This window comes from Bufo bufo, chromosome 2, assembly GCF_905171765.1.
Source record: "Bufo bufo chromosome 2, aBufBuf1.1, whole genome shotgun sequence".
Taxonomy (NCBI): domain Eukaryota; kingdom Metazoa; phylum Chordata; class Amphibia; order Anura; family Bufonidae; genus Bufo; species Bufo bufo.
Genome location: NC_053390.1, coordinates 2,877,662 through 2,897,310, shown reverse-complemented (window position 1 = coordinate 2,897,310; position 19,649 = coordinate 2,877,662). Strand labels below are relative to the sequence as shown.

Genomic DNA, 19,649 nt, shown 5'->3' with positions numbered 1-19,649 from the left:
GGTGGGGTGCTGTATACCGGGGGGCGGTGGGGTGCTGTATGCTGGACGGATGGGTGAAGGGTGCAGTATACCGGAAGGCTGTGGGGTGCTCTATACCGGGGGGCGGTGGGGTGCTGTAATCTGGACGGATGGGTGAAGGGTGCAGTATACCGGAGGGCTGTGGGGTGCTGTATACTGGACAGATGGGTGAAGGGGGCAGTATACCGGAGGGCTGTGGGGTGCTCTATACCGGGAGGCGGTGGGGTGCTGTATGCTGGACGGATGGGTGAAGGGTGCTGTATACCGGGGGGCGGTGGGGTGCTGTATGCTGGACGGATGGGTGAAGGGTGCAGTATACCGGAGGGCTGTGGGGTGCTCTATACCGGGGGTTGGTGGGGTGCTGTATACCGGACGGATGGGTGAAGGGTGCATTATACCGGAGGGCTGTGGGGTGCTGTATACCGGGGGGGCGGTGGGGTGCTGTATACCGGATGGGTGAATGGGACAGTATACCGGGGGGCGGTGGGGTGCTGTATGCTGGACGGATGGGTGAAGGGGGCAGTATACCGGAGGGCTGTGGGGTGCTCTATACCGGGGGGCGGTGGGGTGCTGTATACCGGATGGGTGAAGGGGACAGTATACCGGGGGGCGGTGGGGTGCTGTATACCGGACGGATGGGTGAAGGGTGCAGTATACCTAAGGGCTGTGGGGTGCTCTATACCGGGGGGCGGTGGGGTGCTGTATACCGGATGGGTGAAGGGGACAGTATACCGGGGGGCGGTGGGGTGCTGTATACCGGACAGATAGGTGAAGGATGCAGTATACCGGAGGGCTGTGGGGTGCCCTATACCGGGGGGCGGTGGGGTGCTGTATACCGGACAGATTGGTGAAGGGTGCAGTATACCGGAGGGCTGTGGGGTGCTCTATACCGGGGGGCGGTGGGGTGCTGTATACCAGATGGGTGAAGGGGACAGTATACCGGGGGCGGTGGGGTGCTGTATACCGGACAGATAGGTGAAGGGGGCAGTATACCGGAGGGCTGTGGGGTGCCCTATACCGGGGGGCGGTGGGGTGCTGTATACCGGACAGATTGGTGAAGGGTGCAGTATACCGGAGGGCTGTGGGGTGCCCTATACCGGGGGGCGGTGGGGTGCTGTATACCGGACAGATTGGTGAAGGGTGCAGTATACCGGAGGGCTGTGGGGTGCTCTATACCGGGGGGCGGTGGGGTGCTGTATACCAGATGGGTGAAGGGGACAGTATACCGGAGGGCTGTGGGGTGCCCTATACCGGGGGGCGGTGGGGTGCTGTATACCGGACAGATTGGTGAAGGGTGCAGTATACCGGAGGGCTGTGGGGTGCTCTATACCGGGGGGCGGTGGGGTGCTGTATACCAGATGGGTGAAGGGGACAGTATACCGGGGGGCGGTGGGGTGCTGTATACCGGACAGATAGGTGAAGGGGGCCGTTGGTGCAGATCCTGTAGGCACATGCTGCTAGTACCAGATAGGAGCAGTGGGGGGTGTCGCTGATGTGCAGCAGTTGTCGCCGCCCCCTTGGCCGCCATGTATTACGGTATGATGAGGCGCTATGTGACGGGTGATTATTTTGCACTTCTCTCTGCAGCGGTGACAGTGGAGCCGGTAAAACCGAGAGCACAAAACTCCTGCTGAGACATCTGGTGCGACGGAGCGGAGGAAACAAGCAGCTGAGCCAGCAGATCCTGCAGGTGCAGGGCCAACGAGGACACACCCTGGGGGGGGGGGGCACTGAGGTCACACCCTAGGGGGGGAGCAGCGAGGTCACACCCTGGGGGGGGGAGCAGCGAGGTCACACCCTGGGGGGGGGGAGCAGCGAGGTCACACCCTGGGGGGGGGGGGAGCAGCGAGGTCACACCCTGGGGGGGGAGCAGCGAGGTCACACCCTGGGGGGGGGAGCAGCGAGGTCACACCCTGCGGGGGGGGGGGGAGCAGCGAGGTCACACCTTGGGGGGGGGGGGGGAGCAGCGAGGTCACACCCTGGGGGGGGAGCAGCGAGGTCACACCCTGGGGGGGGGGCAGCGAGGTCACACCCTGGGGGGGGGGGAGCAGCGAGGTCACAACCTGGGGGGGGAGCAGCGAGGTCACACCCTGGGGGGGGGGGGAGCAGCGAGGTCACACCCTGGGGGGGGCAGTGAGGTCACACCCTGGAGGGGCAGCAGCGAGGTCACACCCTGGAGGGGCAGCAGCGAGGTCACACCCTGGAGGGGCAGCAGCGAGGTCACACCCTGGAGGGGCAGCAGCGAGGTCACACCCTGAAGGGGCAGCAGCGAGGTCACACCCTGGAGGGGCAGCAGCGAGGTCACACCCTGGAGGGGCAGCAGCGAGGTCACACCCTGGAGGGGCAGCAGCGAGGTCACACCCTGGAGGGGCAGCAGCGAGGTCACACCCTGGAGGGGCAGCAGCGAGGTCACTCCCTGGGGGGGGAGCACTCGTCTTTCGATGCTTCCATGTCCGGTCCGGAGATGGGCTGTTTTTCGATGCTGAGCTGTTTCGCAGCCTCATAAATGCAGCTATCGGAGGACGCAGCGCGTGCCGCCTTCTCATCAGCAGCCGCATCTGGTGAAGGGAGAACGTCTCTCCTACTGTGCCTGCGCTGGTACATTGTAACAAAGCATCAGGACGGCGGAGGCCTACACCCATCCATGTTACCTGCACTGATATGTCTTGATGCTTTGGTACAATGTGTCAGGCAACGGTGAAGAAGATGTCATATGACCCAAGCTGACAGGAGCAGACCTTCCGCCGACACTGCCCCCCCCCCCCCTTCCCGGTGTCACCTCCATCTTTGGTGGGGGAGGGGACCGAGGCCGCCCCCCTCCTTTCCCCCCCACTGAGCCGCCCTTTACCTCCACAGGTAAATCCATTACTGGAGGCGTTTGGAAACGCTGAGACCGTGATGAACCAGAACAGCAGTCGCTTTGGAAAGTACATCCAGCTGCGCTTCACAGACGGAGCCAGTGAGTGTCCATTAAGCTTAAAGATTATTTTTATTTTTTTATAAAGTACCCTGACCCTGCATACAGCTATCCCACCTACAGGGCCCCCAGAGCTGCACTCACTATTCTGCTGGTGCAGTCACTGTGTACATACATTACTTATCCTGTACTGATCCTGAGTTACATCCTGTATTATACTCCAGAGCTGCACTCACTATTCTGCTGGTGCAGTCACTGTGTACATACATTACTTATCCTGTACTGATCCTAAGTTACATCCTGTATTATACTCCAGAGCTGCACTCACTATTCTGCTGGTGCAGTCACTGTGCACATACATTACTTATCCTGTACTGATCCTGAGTTACATCCTGTATTATACTCCAGAGCTGCACTCACTATTCTGCTGGTGCAGTCACTGTGTACATACATTACTTATCCTGTACTGATCCTGAGTTACATCCTGTATTATACTCCAGAGCTGCACTCACTATTCTGCTGGTGCAGTCACTGTGTACATACATTACTTATCCTGTACTGATCCTGAGTTACATCCTGTAATATACTCCAGAGCTGCACTCACTATTCTGCTGGTGCAGTCACTGTGTACATACATTACTTATCCTGTACTGATCCTGAGTTACATCCTGTATTATACTCCAGAGCTGCACTCACTATTCTGCTGGTACAGTCACTGTGTACATACATTACTTATCCTGTACTGATCCTCAGTTACATCCTGTATTATACTCCAGAGCTGCACTCACTATTCTGCTGGTGCAGTCACTGTGTACATACATTACTTATCCTGTACTGATCCTGAGTTACATCCTGTATTATACTCCAGAGCTGCACTCACTATTCTGCTGGTGGAGTCACTGTGTACATACATTACTTATCCTGTACTGATCCTGAGTTACATCCTGTATTATACTCCAGAGCTGCACTCACTATTCTGCTGGTGCAGTCACTGTGTACATACATTACTTATCCTGTACTGATCCTCAGTTACATCCTGTATTATACTCCAGAGCTGCACTCACTATTCTGCTGGTGCAGTCACTGTGTACATACATTACTTATCCTGTACTGATCCTGAGTTACATCCTGTATTATACTCCAGAGCTGCACTCACTATTCTGCTGGTGCAGTCACTGTGCACATACATTACTTATCCTGTACTGATCCTCAGTTACATCCTGTATTATACTCCACAGCTGCACTCACTATTCTGCTGGTGCAGTCACTGTGTACATACATTACTTATCCTGTACTGATCCTGAGTTACATCCTGTATTATACTCCAGAGCTGCACTCACTATTCTGCTGGTGCAGTCACTGTGTACATACATTACTTATCCTGTACTGATCCTGAGTTACATCCTGTATTATACTCCAGAGCTGCACTCACTATTCTGCCGGTGCAGTCACTGTGTACATACATTACTTATCCTGTACTGATCCTGAGTTACATCCTGTATTATACTCCAGAGCTGCACTCACTATTCTGCTGGTGCAGTCACTGTGTACATACATTACTTATCCTGTACTGATCCTGAGTTACATCCTGTATTATACTCCAGAGCTGCACTCACTATTCTGCTGGTACAGTCACTGTGTACATACATTACTTATCCTGTACTGATCCTCAGTTACATCCTGTATTATACTCCAGAGCTGCACTCACTATTCTGCTGGTGCAGTCACTGTGTACATACATTACTTATCCTGTACTGATCCTGAGTTACATCCTGTATTATACTCCAGAGCTGCACTCACTATTCTGCTGGTGCAGTCACTGTGCACATACATTACTTATCCTGTACTGATCCTCAGTTACATCCTGTATTATACTCCACAGCTGCACTCACTATTCTGCTGGTGCAGTCACTGTGTACATACATTACTTATCCTGTACTGATCCTGAGTTACATCCTGTATTATACTCCAGAGCTGCACTCACTATTCTGCTGGTGCAGTCACTGTGTACATACATTACTTATCCTGTACTGATCCTGAGTTACATCCTGTATTATACTCCAGAGCTGCACTCACTATTCTGCTGGTGCAGTCACTGTGTACATACATTACTTATCCTGTACTGATCCTGAGTTACATCCTGTATTATACTCCAGAGCTGCACTCACTATTCTGCTGGTGCAGTCACTGTGTACATACATTACTTATCCTGTACTGATCCTGAGTTGCATCCTGTATTATACTCCAGAGCTGCACTCACTATTCTGCTGGTGCAGTCACTGTGTACATACATTACTTATCCTGTACTGATCCTGAGTTACATCCTGTATTATACTCCAGAGCTGCACTCACTATTCTGCTGATGCAGTCACTGTGTACATACATTACTTATCCTGTACTGATCCTGAGTTACATCCTGTATTATACTCCAGAGCTGCACTCACTATTCTGCTGGTGCAGTCACTGTGTACATACATTACTTATCCTGTACTGATCCTGAGTTACATCCTGTATTATACTCCAGAGCTGCACTCACTATTCTGCTGGTGCAGTCACTGTGTACAGACATTACTTATCCTGTACTGATCCTGAGTTACATCCTGTATTATACTCCAGAGCTGCGCTCACTATTCTGCTGGTGCAGTCACTGTGTACATACATTACTTATCCTGTACTGATCCTGAGTTACATCCTGTTTTATACTCCAGGGCTGCGCTCACTATTCTGCTGGTGCAGTCACTGTGTACATACATTACTTATCCTGTACTGATCCTGAGTTACATCCTGTATTATACTCCAGAGCTGCACTCACTATTCTGCTGGTGCAGTCACTGTGTACATACATTACTTATCCTGTACTGATCCTGAGTTACATCCTGTATTATACCCCAGAGCTGCACTTACTATTCTGCTGGTGCAGTCACTGTGTACATACATTACTTATCCTGTACTGATCCTGAGTTACATCCTGTATTATACTCCAGAGCTGCACTCACTATTCTGCTGGTGCAGTCACTGTGTACATACATTACTTATCCTGTACTGATCCTGAGTTACATCCTGTATTATACCCCAGAGCTGCACTCACTATTCTGCTGGTGCAGTCACTGTGTACTATACTCCAGAGCTGCAGGTGTCACCGCCACTTCTGTGAGAAGGTCTGACAGACGTTCTTCTCTACCTCTAGCATGATGTTCTTTGTTTTATATTCACTTTGTCATCTCCTTTCCTTCTCCCAGGTGTAACTTATTTAGACTAATCGTCTTCCTCTATATTCCCTCCCATACTGCCTCACTTTGCGGTTTATACTACTTCCTGGATTGAAGTGTTCACTGCTGGAGACTTCTGTTGCTGCTTGTTCAGATAAGTCCTTTCATGTATTGTGTTTCCTTGCTGGCTTGATTCTAGATGACCCTGACTCCCTCCGTATTAAGTGCAGGGAGCCGGTGGTCGTGTCCCCTCACTATTATAGGGTTTTCAGGTGTCACACAGTCTAGGTACGAGGGCATGCAATCGTCTACCTCTGAGACCCTTGTATGTGCTTAGCAGTCAGGGTGAGCTCTTAGGGTTTTATAGGGGTCACCTTTATGCTCCTTAGTTTGGGATCAAGCCAGTCGGATGTTTATCCATAACTTCCAGCTATCTGCAACATCATCCGTGACAGCAGTATTCTGAGTGCAGCTCTTGGTGTAACTTCTGATGAATGTAATGCAGCTTTCTGTCTCCTTGGTTTCACCACCGTACATGCAGTATCTTTCATCAGTATTGGGGGGGGGCGGGGGGTGGGTTCGTGATTTGCGCTCTTTATCTTGACTCCACCTCTTGCTCTGTTGTAGTGAGAGGAGCGAAGATTAACGAGTATCTTCTGGAGAAGTCGCGGGTGTCTCACCAGGACCCGGGCGAGAGGAACTTCCATGTCTTCTACTACTTGCTGTTTGGGTGTCCTGAGGAGGAGAAGGAAGTGTATGGTCTCCTGCAGCCCTCCATGTACAGGTAGGAGCCACACGTCAGCGGTATGTGGGGATGAGGGCCACACCCTGTCTGCTGAAGAAGACCTGTGACCCATAGAGCAAGTCATGATCTGGAATGCTTGTCCTTCTCTCTGAAGGGCCCTTGTTCATGGGACCCTCAGCAGATGGTGCGTGTATGGGTTAAGAGCGGGGGCATTGTGGGCTGCTGGATTCTGGGTGATTTAGAGTTATTGATCCTGTCATTACTGCCTCTAGTGGCCGGGTATTTCACAATGTACCTGCTGTTACTGGAGAGAAGCCCTCCCTGTACAGGTGATGGGGACCTCTCTCCTCCACACACAGCTGAGACCTCCTCTGCTGTTATTGATCCTGTCATTACTGCCTCTAGTGGCCGGGTATTTCACAATGTACCTGCTGTTACTGGAGAGAAGCCCTCCCAATACAGGTGATGGGGACCTCTCTCCTCCACACACAGCTGAGGCCTCTTCTGCTGTTATTGATCCTGTCATTACTGCTTATAGTAGTCGGGTATTTCACAATGTACCTGCTGTTACTGGAGAGAAGCCCTCCCTGTACTGGTGATGAGGACCCCTCTCCTCCACACACAGCTGAGGCCTCTTCTGCTGTTATTGATCCTGTCATTACTGCCTCTAGTGGCCGGGTATTTCACAATGTACCTGCTGTTACTGGAGAGAAGCCCTCCCAATACAGGTGATGGGGACCTCTCTCCTCCACACACAGCTGAGGCCTCTTCTGCTGTTATTGATCCTGTCATTACTGCTTATAGTAGTCGGGTATTTCACAATGTACCTGCTGTTACTGGAGAGAAGCCCTCCCTGTACTGGTGATGGGGACCTCTCTCCTCCACACACAGCTGAGGCCTCTTCTGCTGTTATTGATCCTGTCATTACTGCTTATAGTAGTCTGGTATTTCACAATGTACCTGCTGTTACTGGAGAGAAGCCCTCCCTGTACTGGTGATGAGGACCCCTCTCCTCCACACACAGCTGAGGCCTCCTCTGCTGTTATTGATCCTGTCATTACTGCTTATAGTAGTCGGGTATTTCACAATGTACCTGCTGTTACTGGAGAGAAGCCCTCCCTGTACTGGTGATGAGGACCTCTCTCCTCCACACACAGCTGAGGCCTCTTCTGCTGTTATTGATCCTGTCATTACTGCTTATAGTAGTCGGGTATTTCACAATGTACCTGCTGTTACTGGAGAGAAGCCCTCCCTGTACTGGTGATGAGGACCCCTCTCCTCCACACACAGCTGAGGCCTCTTCTGCTGTTATTGATCCTGTCATTACTGCTTATAGTAGTCGGGTATTTCACAATGTACCTGCTGTTACTGGAGAGAAGCCCTCCCAATACAGGTGATGGGGACCTCTCTCCTCCACACACAGCTGAGGCCTCCTCTGCTGTTATTGATCCTGTCATTACTGCTTATAGTAGTCGGGTATTTCACAATGTACCTGCTGTTACTGGAGAGAAGCCCTCCCTGTACTGGTGATGAGGACCTCTCTCCTCCACACACAGCTGAGGCCTCTTCTGCTGTTATTGATCCTGTCATTACTGCTTATAGTAGTCGGGTATTTCACAATGTACCTGCTGTTACTGGAGAGAAGCCCTCCCTGTACTGGTGATGAGGACCCCTCTCCTCCACACACAGCTGAGGCCTCTTCTGCTGTTATTGATCCTGTCATTACTGCTTATAGTAGTCGGGTATTTCACAATGTACCTGCTGTTACTGGAGAGAAGCCCTCCCAATACAGGTGATGGGGACCTCTCTCCTCCACACACAGCTGAGGCCTCTTCTGCTGTTATTGATCCTGTCATTACTGCTTATAGTAGTCGGGTATTTCACAATGTACCTGCTGTTACTGGAGAGAAGCCCTCCCCGTACTGGTGATGGGGACCCCTCTCCTCCACACACAGCTGAGGCCTCCTGTGCTGTTATTGATCCTGTCATTACTGCTTATAGTAGTCGGGTATTTCACAATGTACCTGATGTTACTGGAGAGAAGCCCTCCCTGTACTGGTGATGAGGACCCCTCTCCTCCACACACAGCTGAGGCCTCTTCTGCTGTTATTGATCCTGTCATTACTGCTTATAGTGGCCGGGTATTTCACAATGTACCTGCTGTTACTGGAGAGAAGCCCTCCCTGTACTGGTGATGGGGACCTCTCTCCTCCACACACAGCTGAGGCCTCTTCTGCTGTTATTGATCCTGTCATTACTGCTTATAGTAGTCGGGTATTTCACAATGTACCTGCTGTTACTGGAGAGAAGCCCTCCCTGTACTGGTGATGAGGACCCCTCTCCTCCACACACAGCTGAGGCCTCTTCTGCTGTTATTGATCCTGTCATTACTGCTTATAGTAGTCTGGTATTTCACAATGTACCTGCTGTTACTGGAGAGAAGCCCTCCCTGTACTGGTGATGAGGACCCCTCTCCTCCACACACAGCTGAGGCCTCTTCTGCTGTTATTGATCCTGTCATTACTGCTTATAGTAGTCGGGTATTTCACAATGTACCTGCTGTTACTGGAGAGAAGCCCTCCCTGTACTGGTGATGAGGACCCCTCTCCTCCACACACAGCTGAGGCCTCTTCTGCTGTTATTGATCCTGTCATTACTGCTTATAGTCGGGTATTTCACAATGTACCTGCTGTTACTGGAGAGAAGCCCTCCCAATACAGGTGATGGGGACCTCTCTCCTCCACACACAGCTGAGGCCTCTTCTGCTGTTATTGATCCTGTCATTACTGCTTATAGTAGTCGGGTATTTCACAATGTACCTGCTGTTACTGGAGAGAAGCCCTCCCAATACAGGTGATGGGGACCTCTCTCCTCCACACACAGCTGAGGCCTCCTCTGCTGTTATTGATCCTGTCATTACTGCTTATAGTAGTCGGGTATTTCACAATGTACCTGCTGTTACTGGAGAGAAGCCCTCCCTGTACTGGTGATGAGGACCCCTCTCCTCCACACACAGCTGAGGCCTCTTCTGCTGTTATTGATCCTGTCATTACTGCTTATAGTAGTCGGGTATTTCACAATGTACCTGCTGTTACTGGAGAGAAGCCCTCCCTGTACTGGTGATGAGGACCACTCTCCTCCACACACAGCTGAGGCCTCTCCTGCTATTGATCCTGTCATTACTGCCTCTAGTGGCCGGGTATTTCACAATGTACCTGCTGTTACTGGAGAGAAGCCCTCCCTGTACTGGTGATAAGGACCTCTCTCCTCCACACACAGCTGAGGCCTCTTCTGCTGTTATTGATCCTGTCATTGCTGCTTATAGTAGTCGGGTATTTCACAATGTACCTGCTGTTACTGGAGAGAAGCCCTCCCTGTACTGGTGATGAGGACCTCTCTCCTCCACACACAGCTGAGGCCTCCTCTGCTGTTATTGATCCTGTCATTACTGCCTCTAGTGGTCGGGTATTTCACAATGTACCTGCTGTTACTGGAGAGAAGCCCTCCCAATACTGGTGATGGGGACCTCTCTCCTCCACACACAGCTGAGGCCTCTTCTGCTGTTATTGATCCTGTAATTACTGCTTATAGTGGTCGGGTATTTCCCCTGCCTCTGATTATTGTAGTCACTGGTGGTGTTTCGTGTCATGTGACTGCGGTGCGTCCCTGTGTCCCATCCTCTGTAACCCGCAGGTACATCGGCCGGAGTTGGGAGGACACGGAGCGCCTGCGCTGGAGTGAAGGCTACCAGACGCTGTGTAACGCCCTGCGCATGGTTGGATTCCAGAATCAGGTCAGTGCTTGGAGCAGCCGGGTCCAGAGGTCACCCCCCACCCACTAGTGTAACGCCCCCTACAGACTGGTGTGAATAGTGCCAGAAAGTGTTATCTTAGGGTCAGAGACAGTGAGGAGACCCCTCGCTGGATGATGTCCCTGGTCATGTGACTTCCAATTCTCTGGCAGGAGGAGCTGGATCTGAAGATCGTCCTCTCCGGGGTCCTTTCTCTGGGGAACATCGTCTTTGAGCCGGAGGAGGCGGGAGGTGTGACGGTGGATGGCACCTCCATGGGCTGGCTGAAGGCTGCAGCGGTGAGAAGCGGTTGGTGGGCTGTGAGGGGGCATCGCATGCGTCCCCCACTACACCTTGACTCCCCCCCCATCAGTGGAGGCACACAGCTTTGGGGGCTGAACTGGACATGAGTGCCCCCTGCATCACCTCCTTACCTCCACAGGACCCCCGGTGCATTCCCTGTTTACCCCCGGATGTGCCCTGCATCCTCTCGTTCCTCCCCCCGCCGGACTTTCTGTGCATCCTCTCGTTCCACCCCCTGCTGGATGCCCTCTGTTTTCCCTTGTTCTCCCCGCCAGACGCCCTTTGTATTCCCTCACTCCCCCTGCCGGACCCCCTGTGTATTCCCTCGTTTTTCCCGCCGGACACCCTCTGTATTCCCTCACTCCCCCGTGCCAGACACCCTCTGTATTCCCTCACTCCCCCGTGCCAGACACGCTCTGTATTCCCTCACTCCCCCGCCGGACACCCTCTGTATTCCCTCACTCCCCCGTGCCAGACACCCTCTGTATTCCCTCACTCCCCCGTGCCAGACACCCTCTGTATTCCCTTACTCCCCCATGCCCGACACCCTCTGTATTCCCTCACTCCCCCGCCGGACACCCTCGGTATCCCCTCGTTCCTTCCTGTTGGACGTCCTCTGTATTCCCTCACTCTCCCTGCCGGACCCCCTGTGTGTTTCCTCACTCCCTCCTGTTGGATGCCCTCTGTATTCCCTCGTTACCCCCACCGGACGCCCCTGTGTATTCCCTTGCTCCCCCTCGCCGGACGCCCTCTGTATTCCCTCGTTCCCTCCTGTTGGACGCCCTCTGTATTCCCTCGTTCCCTCCTGTTGGACGCCCTCTGTATTCCCTCGTTCCCTCCTGTTGGACGCCCTCTGTATTCCCTCATTCCCTCGTTCCCTCCTGTTGGACGCCCTCTGTATTCCCTCGTTCCCTCCTGTTGGACGCCCTCTGTATTCCCTCGTTCCCTCCTGTTGGACGCCCTCTGTATTCCATCGTTCCCTCCTGTTTGACGCCTTCTGTATTCCCTCGTTCCCTCCTGTTTGACGCCTTCTGTATTCCCTCGTTCCCTCCTGTTTGACGCCTTCTGTATTCCCTCGTTCCCTCCTGTTGGACGCCCTCTGTATTCCCTCGTTCCCTCCTGTTGGACGCCCTCTGTATTCCCTTGTTCCCTCCTGTTGGACGCCCTCTGTATTCCCTCTTTACCTCCTGTTGGACGCCCTCTGTATTCCCTCGTTCCCTCCTGTTGGACTCCCTCTGTATTCCCTCGTTCCCTCCTGTTGGACGCCCTCTGTATTCCCTCGTTCCCTCCTGTTGGACGCCCTCTGTATTCCCTCGTTTCCTCCTGTTGGACGCCCTCTGTATTCCCTCATTCCCTCCTGTTGGACGCCCTCTGTATTCCCTCGTTCCCTCCTGTTGGACGCCCTCTGTATTCCCTCGTTCCCTCCTGTTTGACGCCTTCTGTATTCCCTTGTTCCCTCCTGTTGGACGCCCTCTGTATTCCCTCTTTACCTCCTGTTGGACGCCCTCTGTATTCCCTCGTTCCCTCCTGTTGGACTCCCTCTGTATTCCCTCGTTCCCTCCTGTTGGACGCCCTCTGTATTCCCTCGTTCCCTCCTGTTGGACGCCCTCTGTATTCCCTCGTTTCCTCCTGTTGGACGCCCTCTGTATTCCCTCGTTCCCTCCTGTTGGACGCCCTCTGTATTCCCTCGTTCCCTCCTGTTGGACTCCCTCTGTATTCCCTCGTTCCCTCCTTTTGGACTCCCTCTGTATTCCCTCGTTCCCTCCTTTTGGACGCCCTCTGTATTTCCTCGTTCCCTCCTGTTGGACGCCCTCTGTATTCCCTCGTTCCCTCCTGTTGGACGCCCTCTGTATTCCCTCGTTCCCTCCTTTTGGACGCCCTCTGTATTCCCTCGTTCCCTCCTGTTGGACGCCCTCTGTATTCCCTCGTTCCCTCCTGTTGGACGCCCTCTGTATTCCCTCGTTCCCTCCTGTTGGACGCCCTCTGTATTCCCTCGTTCCCTCCTGTTGGACGCCCTCTGTATTCCCTCGTTCCCTCCTGTTGGACGCCCTCTGTATTCCCTCGTTCCCTCCTGTTGGACGCCCTCTGTATTCCCTCGTTCCCTCCTGTTGGACGCCCTCTGTATTCCCTCGTTCCCGCCTGTTGGACGCCCTCTGTATTCCCTCTTTACCTCCTGTTGGACGCCCTCTGTATTCCCTCGTTCCCTCCTGTTGGACTCCCTCTGTATTCCCTCGTTCCCTCCTGTTGGACGCCCTCTGTATTCCCTCGTTCCCTCCTGTTGGACGCCCTCTGTATTCCCTCGTTCCCTCCTGTTGGACGCCCTCTGTATTCCCTCGTTCCCTCCTGTTGGACGCCCTCTGTATTCCCTCGTTCCCTCCTGTTGGACGCTCTTTGTATTTCCTCGTTCCCTCCTGTTGGATGCCCTCTGTATTTCCTCGTTCCCTCCTGTTGGACGCCCTCTGTATTTCCTCGTTCCCTCCTGTTAGATGCCCTCTGTATTCCCTCGTTCTCTCCTGTTAGACGCCTTTTAGGTTTCGCTCTCTTCTCATGCTGAGTTTTGGGGGGGTTTTGCAGGGTCAGTTTGGGGTGCAGCTGGACGACCTGTTGAGCTGCCTGATTTGTACGACATCCCTGACCCGCGGTGAAGCTATCCGGAGACTGCACAGCAAGCAGCAGGCGGAAGGTGAGGTGGGCGGCCAACTGCTCACATGACTGGTGCTGCTGCCTTATCTGGGGGTCTGGGGTGATACAGTCGAAGCAGAGAGTGGCACATTCTATGACTATGTGACCATACAGGGAGTGAGTGTGTCCTGACCCTCATCATGGTGGTCGCATGTAGGAGAATGACTCCTGGGGATCTGTGTGCTGTTAGGTGCTGGAGTTGGGGGAGGAATTTGTGGCTCCCATGTGTTCCGTGTGTAGCCTGTGACATTCGTGATCACTGACTGACAGGCTAACATGTTCTCTTAGACATGTAGTATGTTGGGTGTGTACAGTGGAGATGGTGTAATGTAACATATGTGTACAGTGTGACCACTGCTGACGGCCATCCACGTCTTCTCTGTGTGTAGATGCCAGGGACTCCATCGCTCGGGTGGTTTACTCTCGTCTTTTTGGTTGGATCGTTAAGAAGGTGAACGATCTTCTTGCTGGAGACGCGGTCGCAGGGTCACAGATGCTGGAGATCGGTGAGTCTGTGCCCACTGCTGATGATGATGATGGGCGTTGTCCTCCGTACTTATGGTCATCATCTTCTTCCATCACTCAGGGATTCTCGATATCTTTGGCTTTGAGAACTTTGCTATAAATCGTTTTGAGCAGTTATGTATAAACCTGGCAAATGAGCAGCTGCAGAACTTCTTCAACCACGTAAGTGGCACTTCACACAATATGTCCTCCTCAGTCACATGTCCACTCATAGTGGTATGTTACATGAACTGTCCAACCAACATGTGATCATGTGTTACAAGTTCCCCACATATAACTTCTGATCATGTATTATGTTAACAAAGAAGACAGAGGACAAGTCTAGAACGAGGAAGACAGAGTAATGTAGAAGGCAGAGGACAAGTCTAGGAGGAGGAGCACAGAGTAATGTAGAAGGGAAAGGACAAGTCTAGAAGGAGGAAGACAGAGTAATGTAGAATGCAGAGGACAGGTCTAGTAGAAGGAGCACGGGGTAATTTAGAAGGCAGAGGACAGGTCTAGTAGGGGAAGCCCAGAGTAATATAGAAGGGAGAGGACAAGTCTAGAAGGAGGAGGACAGAGTAATGTAGAAGGCAGATGACAGGTCTAGTAGAAGGAGGAGCACAGGGTAATGTAGATGGGGTAGGACAAGTCTAGAAGGCAGAGGACAGGTTTAGGAGGAGGAAGACAGGTCTAGAAGTAGGAGGAGTACAGAGTAATGTAGAAGACTGAGGAAAAGTCTAGGAGGAGGAGAACAGAGTAATGTAGAAGTCAGATGACAGGTCTAGGAGGAGCACATAGTAATGTATAAGGCAGTGGATGTGTCTAGAAGGTGGAGGACAGTAATGTAGAAGACAGGTCTAGAAGGTGGAGGAAGACGGTAATGTAGAAGGAAGAGGACAGGTCTAGAAGGATGAGCACAGAATAATGTAGAAGGCAGAGGACCGCTCTAGGAGGAGCACAGAGTAATGTAGAAAGCAGAGGACAGCTCTAGAAGGATGAGCACAGAATAAAGTAGAAGGCAGATGACAGCTCTAGAAGGAGGAGCACAGGGTAATGTAGAAGGCAGAGGACAGGACTAGAAGGAAGAGCATTGGGTAATGTAGAAGGCAGAGGACAGCTCTAGAAGGATGAGCACAGAATAAAGTAGAAGGGAGAGGACAGCTCTAGAAGGAGGAGCACAGAGTAATGTAGAAGGCAGAGGACAGCTCTAGAAGGATGAGCACAGAATAAAGTAGAAGGCAGAGGACAGCTCTAGAAGGATGAGCACAGAATAATGTAGAAGGCAGAGGACCGCTCTAGAAGGATGAGCACAGAATAATGTAGAAGGCAGAGGACAGGTCTAGAAGGAGGAGCACAGAGTAATGTAGAAGGCAGAGGACAGCTCTAGAAGGATGAGCACAGAATAATGTAGAAGGCAGAGGACCGCTCTAGAAGGATGAGCACAGAATAATGTAGAAGGCAGAGGACCGCTCTAGAAGGAGGAGCACAGAGTAATGTAGAAGGCAGAAGACAGGACTAGAAGGAGGAGCACAGAGTAATGTAGAAGGCAGAGGACAGCTCTAGAAGGATGAGCACAGAATAAAGTAGACGGCAGAGGACAGGTCTAGAAGGAGGAGCACAGAGTAATGTAGAAGGCAGAGGAGAGGTCTAGAAGGATGAGCACAGAGTAATGTAGAAGGCAGAGGACAGCTCTAGAAGGAGGAGCTTTGGGTAATGTAGAAGGCAGAGGACAGGTCTAGAAGGATGAGCACAGAGTAATGTAGAAGGCAGAGGACAGCTCTAGTAGGAGGAGCACAGAGTAATGTAGAAGGCAGAGGACAGGTCTAGAAGGATGAGCACAGAGTAATGTAGAAGGCAGAGGACAGCTCTAGAAGGAGGAGCATTGGGTAATGTAGAAGGCAGAGGACAGGTCTAGAAGGATGAGCACAGAGTAATGAGAAGGCAGAGGACAGGTCTCGAAGGAGGAGCACAGAGTAATGTAGAAGGCAGAGGAGAGGTCTAGAAGGATGAGCACAGAGTAATGTAGAAGGCAGAGGACAGCTCTAGAAGGAGGAGCATTGGGTAATGTAGAAGGCAGAGGACAGCTCTAGAAGGAGGAGCATTGGGTAATGTAGAAGGCAGAGGACAGGTCTAGAAGGATGAGCACAGAGTAATGAGAAGGCAGAGGACAGGTCTAGAAGGAGGAGCACAGAGTAATGTAGAAGGCAGAGGAGAGGTCTAGAAGGATGAGCACAGAGTAATGTAGAAGGCAGAGGACCGCTCTAGAAGGAGGAGCATTGGGTAATGTAGAAGGCAGAGGACAGGTCTAGAAGGATGAGCACAGAGTAATGTAGAAGGCAGAGGACCGCTCTAGTAGGAGGAGCACAGAGTAATGTAGAAGGCAGAGGACAGGACTAGAAGGATGAGCACAGAGTAATGTAGAAGGCAGAGGACCGCTCTAGAAGGATGAGCACAGAGTAATGTAGAAGGCAGAGGATAGGTCTAGAAGGATGAGCACAGAATAATGTAGAAGGCAGAGGACAGGTCTAGAAGGATGAGCACAGAGTAATGTAGAAGGCAGAGGAGAGGTCTAGAAGGATGAGCACAGAGTAATGTAGAAGGCAGAGGACAGCTCTAGAAGGAGGAGCATTGGGTAATGTAGAAGGCAGAGGACAGCTCTAGAAGGAGGAGCATTGGGTAATGTAGAAGGCAGAGGACAGGTCTAGAAGGAGGAGCACAGAGTAATGTAGAAGGCAGAGGACAGGTCTAGAAGGATGAGCACAGAGTAATGAGAAGGCAGAGGACAGGTCTAGAAGGAGGAGCACAGAGTAATGTAGAAGGCAGAGGACAGGTCTAGAAGGAGGAGCACAGAGTAATGTAGAAGGCAGAGGACAGGTCTAGAAGGATGAGCACAGAGTAATGTAGAAGGCAGAGGACAGCTCTAGTAGGAGGAGCACAGAGTAATGTAGAAGGCAGAGGACAGGACTAGAAGGATGAGCACAGAGTAATGTAGAAGGCAGAGGACCGCTCTAGAAGGATGAGCATTGGGTAATGTAGAAGGCAGAGGACAGGTCTAGAAGGATGAGCACAGAATAATGTAGAAGGCAGAGGACAGGTCTAGAAGGCGGAGCACAGAGTAATGTAGAAGGCAGAGGACAGGACTAGAAGGAGGAGCACATAGTAATGTAGAAGGTAGAGGACAGGACTAGAAGGAGGAGCATTGGGTAATGTAGAAGGCAGAGGACAGGTCTAGAAGGATGAGCACAGAATAATGTAGAAGGCAGAGGACAGGTCTAGAAGGCGGAGCACAGAGTAATGTAGAAGGCAGAGGACAGGACTAGAAGGAGGAGCACATAGTAATGTAGAAGGCAGAGGACAGCTCTAGAAGGAGGAGCACAGAGTAATGTAGAAGGCAGAGGACAGCTCTAGAAGGATGAGCACAGAGTAATGTAGAAGGCAGAGGACCGCTCTAGAAGGATGAGCACAGAATAATGTAGAAGGCAGAGGACAGCTCTAGAAGGATGAGCACAGAGTAATGTAGAAGGCAGAGGACCGCTCTAGAAGGATGAGCACAGAATAATGTAGAAGGCAGAGGACAGCTCTAGAAGGATGAGCACAGAGTAATGTAGAAGGCAGAGGACCGCTCTAGAAGGATGAGCACAGAATAATGTAGAAGGCAGAGGACAGCTCTAGAAGGAGGAGCATTGGGTAATGTAGAAGGCAGAGGACAGGACTAGAAGGAGGAGCATTGGGTAATGTAGAAGGCAGAGGACAGGACTAGAAGGAGGAGCATTGGGTAATGTAGAAGGCAGAGGACAGGACTAGAAGGAGGAACATTGGGTAATGTAGAAGGCAGAGGACAGGACTAGAAGGAGGAGCATTGGGTAATGTAGAAGGCAGAGGACAGGACTAGAAGGAGGAGCATTGGGTAATGTAGAAGGCAGAGGACAGGTCTAGAAGGATGAGCACAGAATAATGTAGAAGGCAGAGGACAGGTCTAGAAGGCGGAGCACAGAGTAATGTAGAAGGCAGAGGACAGGACTAGAAGGAGGAGCACATAGTAATGTAGAAGGCAGAGGACAGCTCTAGAAGGAGGAGCACAGAGTAATGTAGAAGGCAGAGGACAGCTCTAGAAGGATGAGCACAGAGTAATGTAGAAGGCAGAGGACCGCTCTAGAAGGATGAGCACAGAATAATGTAGAAGGCAGAGGACAGCTCTAGAAGGATGAGCACAGAGTAATGTAGAAGGCAGAGGACAGCTCTAGAAGGATGAGCACAGAATAATGTAGAAGGCAGAGGACAGCTCTAGAAGGATGAGCACAGAGTAATGTAGAAGGCAGAGGACCGCTCTAGAAGGATGAGCACAGAATAATGTAGAAGGCAGAGGACAGCTCTAGAAGGAGGAGCATTGGGTAATGTAGAAGGCAGAGGACAGGACTAGAAGGAGGAGCATTGGGTAATGTAGAAGGCAGAGGACAGGACTAGAAGGAGGAACATTGGGTAATGTAGAAGGCAGTCTTGTGTAAGAGTGCTTCTCAGGACAATAAGGAACTAGCTATGTGCTTCAAATTGAAGAAGTTGAACTCTGCCTGCTAAATTGAAATTTCAGCAAAACTCAATTTTTCTCTAACGGAGATCTGCCTTATTTTTTCAGGATTGCTATCAGATCTGTATTTCTGCCACAATACGTTCATCAACTGCCTCATGTATTATACAGTTTATAGTGGTATTCTGGTTATTTCAATCACCTTTATACAGGAGAAGGGGCAACTAGAGGATGGGTGGGTGTCTCTCTGCGGGGTCCCCTTCTGACCCTGAGAATTGGAGCCCTGTACCCTGCAAGGCCCCGTATAATGCATCCATTCTTCTCTGTGGGACCTTCCAGACATGGTTAAGGACCACACTCCACTATGTCTGGCTGTCCCATAGAGATGGATGATTGCTGTTACCACAAGATAATCCTCCTTCCATCAGGCAGGGACAGGAAGCTTAAAAGTGCCCGCTTCCATCTTTTCAGTGTCTTCCTGTCCCTTCCATGTGGAGAGAAGCAACAACATGGACGCAGGTTCGGACAGGAGGGCCTACCTTTGACAAAATCTGCTTGTTCCCATACTGATGCCTGCTGCAATGCTCCAGACCCTTTTTATATTTGGTGCTCCAGTATGGGGGGTCAGCGGGTAAGAACCGCAGAAACTCAGAGTCCCTCCAGTGTCTACCGGCGACGTCATGAGGGGGGTCCTTAGTAAGCGGTCCGGCATGCACGGGTGGGACCTGGTGACATACTGATTGACCAGAATCTGGTGCATGGGTTAAGGTGTACGGAGGAGAGAGCAGAGCCTGGCATCGGTGCTGCTGGGAGAGTATGGAGAGGTATGGAGCACTGCGACTCGTGAGCGCCATAAGAAATGTACAGATGAAAATTTCAGAAAGCAGAAGACTTGCCCAATACGTCAAGCAGTGGCAGGACTGGCATCCTTCACAGCCTGCCTACCAGCAGTC

The 19,649-nt window shown here is 51.8% G+C and overlaps 1 protein-coding gene across 1 annotated transcript in view; it reads left to right on the top strand.

Moving 5' to 3' along the window:
• Window positions 1-19,649, top strand: part of LOC120992224 (myosin-IIIa-like) — a 73,491-nt gene that overhangs the window by 22,855 nt on the left and 30,987 nt on the right. Inside the window, exons 5-12 of the mRNA XM_040421058.1 lie at window positions 1,606-1,708; window positions 2,875-2,977; window positions 6,772-6,928; window positions 10,583-10,682; window positions 10,853-10,978; window positions 13,557-13,665; window positions 14,054-14,170; window positions 14,251-14,351. Of these exons, the coding sequence (XP_040276992.1) occupies window positions 1,606-1,708; window positions 2,875-2,977; window positions 6,772-6,928; window positions 10,583-10,682; window positions 10,853-10,978; window positions 13,557-13,665; window positions 14,054-14,170; window positions 14,251-14,351 (916 nt within the window). The remainder of the gene's footprint in view (window positions 1-1,605; window positions 1,709-2,874; window positions 2,978-6,771; window positions 6,929-10,582; window positions 10,683-10,852; window positions 10,979-13,556; window positions 13,666-14,053; window positions 14,171-14,250; window positions 14,352-19,649) is intronic.